The sequence below is a fragment of the Sphaeroforma arctica genome (assembly GCF_001186125.1).
Source record: "Sphaeroforma arctica JP610 unplaced genomic scaffold supercont1.7384, whole genome shotgun sequence".
Classification (NCBI taxonomy): Eukaryota; class Ichthyosporea; order Ichthyophonida; genus Sphaeroforma; species Sphaeroforma arctica.
Genome location: NW_014033174.1, coordinates 166 through 1,100, shown reverse-complemented (window position 1 = coordinate 1,100; position 935 = coordinate 166). Strand labels below are relative to the sequence as shown.

Here is a 935-nt window from a genome sequence, read left to right as displayed (position 1 = left end):
CTGTACAAACTCGTCTACATCATTAATGGCTGATCTCGTCTACGGGCTTTTGATAATATCAGACCGAGTCGAGACTACTCGCCTATTTTGCAACAGATTTTCCATGGATACCCAGTTTAAGTACACTGTTTGCGCGACAGCGGATGCACGCTAGTGTATCTTTAGAGCGGCAAATAGATGTACTATATCTATGAACTCGCCTCCAATCCACAGACGTTTATATCTTCATAATCATACCATTCTGACTATCTTGCCTCTGATCCACATACGTTTGTATCTTCATAGTTGTATCATTTTGACTAACTCGCCTCTGCTCCACATACGTTTGCGCCATAACTACACTGTGTGTACAGCGCACTATAAACAGTGGCAAAGGCCTCACTGTGAGTGTGACCGATTCAGATGCACAACAGCAGAGCAGTCCATCGTCCGGCCGTCTCTCCTCACGGACAGCCTTCCCTTTCTCATCCGATGGGGGTACGTAGGATGTGTGCATACAATCGAGCGTGTAGTAGGTGTCTGAGTGTGTTGTACTACATATAGTAGCACTCGTAGAACAAGGGGGCATGTTTAATTGTTGATGTAATAGCGTTATTGGTTATGGTTAAATACTTTGAATCCGTGGATTCGGGCCACATGTGATACTCTACTTTAGCAAATGAGATGTACGATACGCAATAGGGCTACACTTTTAGAAGTACGCCAGTGTTGTATGATGCTGAATTAATCATTGTGTTTACTATCATATACGCATAGCTGTTGGTGGTACGTAGAGCTGTTCAAATAACAGCGGGTAGCATGTAGGGCGTTTCAAAAAAATAATTGGAGACTCATACACTCGATACGACATAGTATCAGGTACATTGTACGACTGCACACAACGCGGATACTGAGACATCCTCAGTGTTGCTTTTAACCGGAAGTAGTATCATTGT

The 935-nt window shown here is 43.4% G+C and overlaps 1 protein-coding gene across 1 annotated transcript; it reads right to left on the bottom strand.

The window, feature by feature from the left end:
- Positions 1 to 237: 237 nt before the first annotated feature.
- Positions 238 to 496, bottom strand: SARC_16117 (hypothetical protein; the record flags this gene model as incomplete). The annotated part of the gene is made up of 1 exon (XM_014289772.1): positions 238 to 496. A coding segment is annotated over one exon (259 nt), but the record flags the coding sequence as incomplete, so codon positions are not given.
- Between the last annotated feature and the right edge of the window lie 439 nt (positions 497 to 935).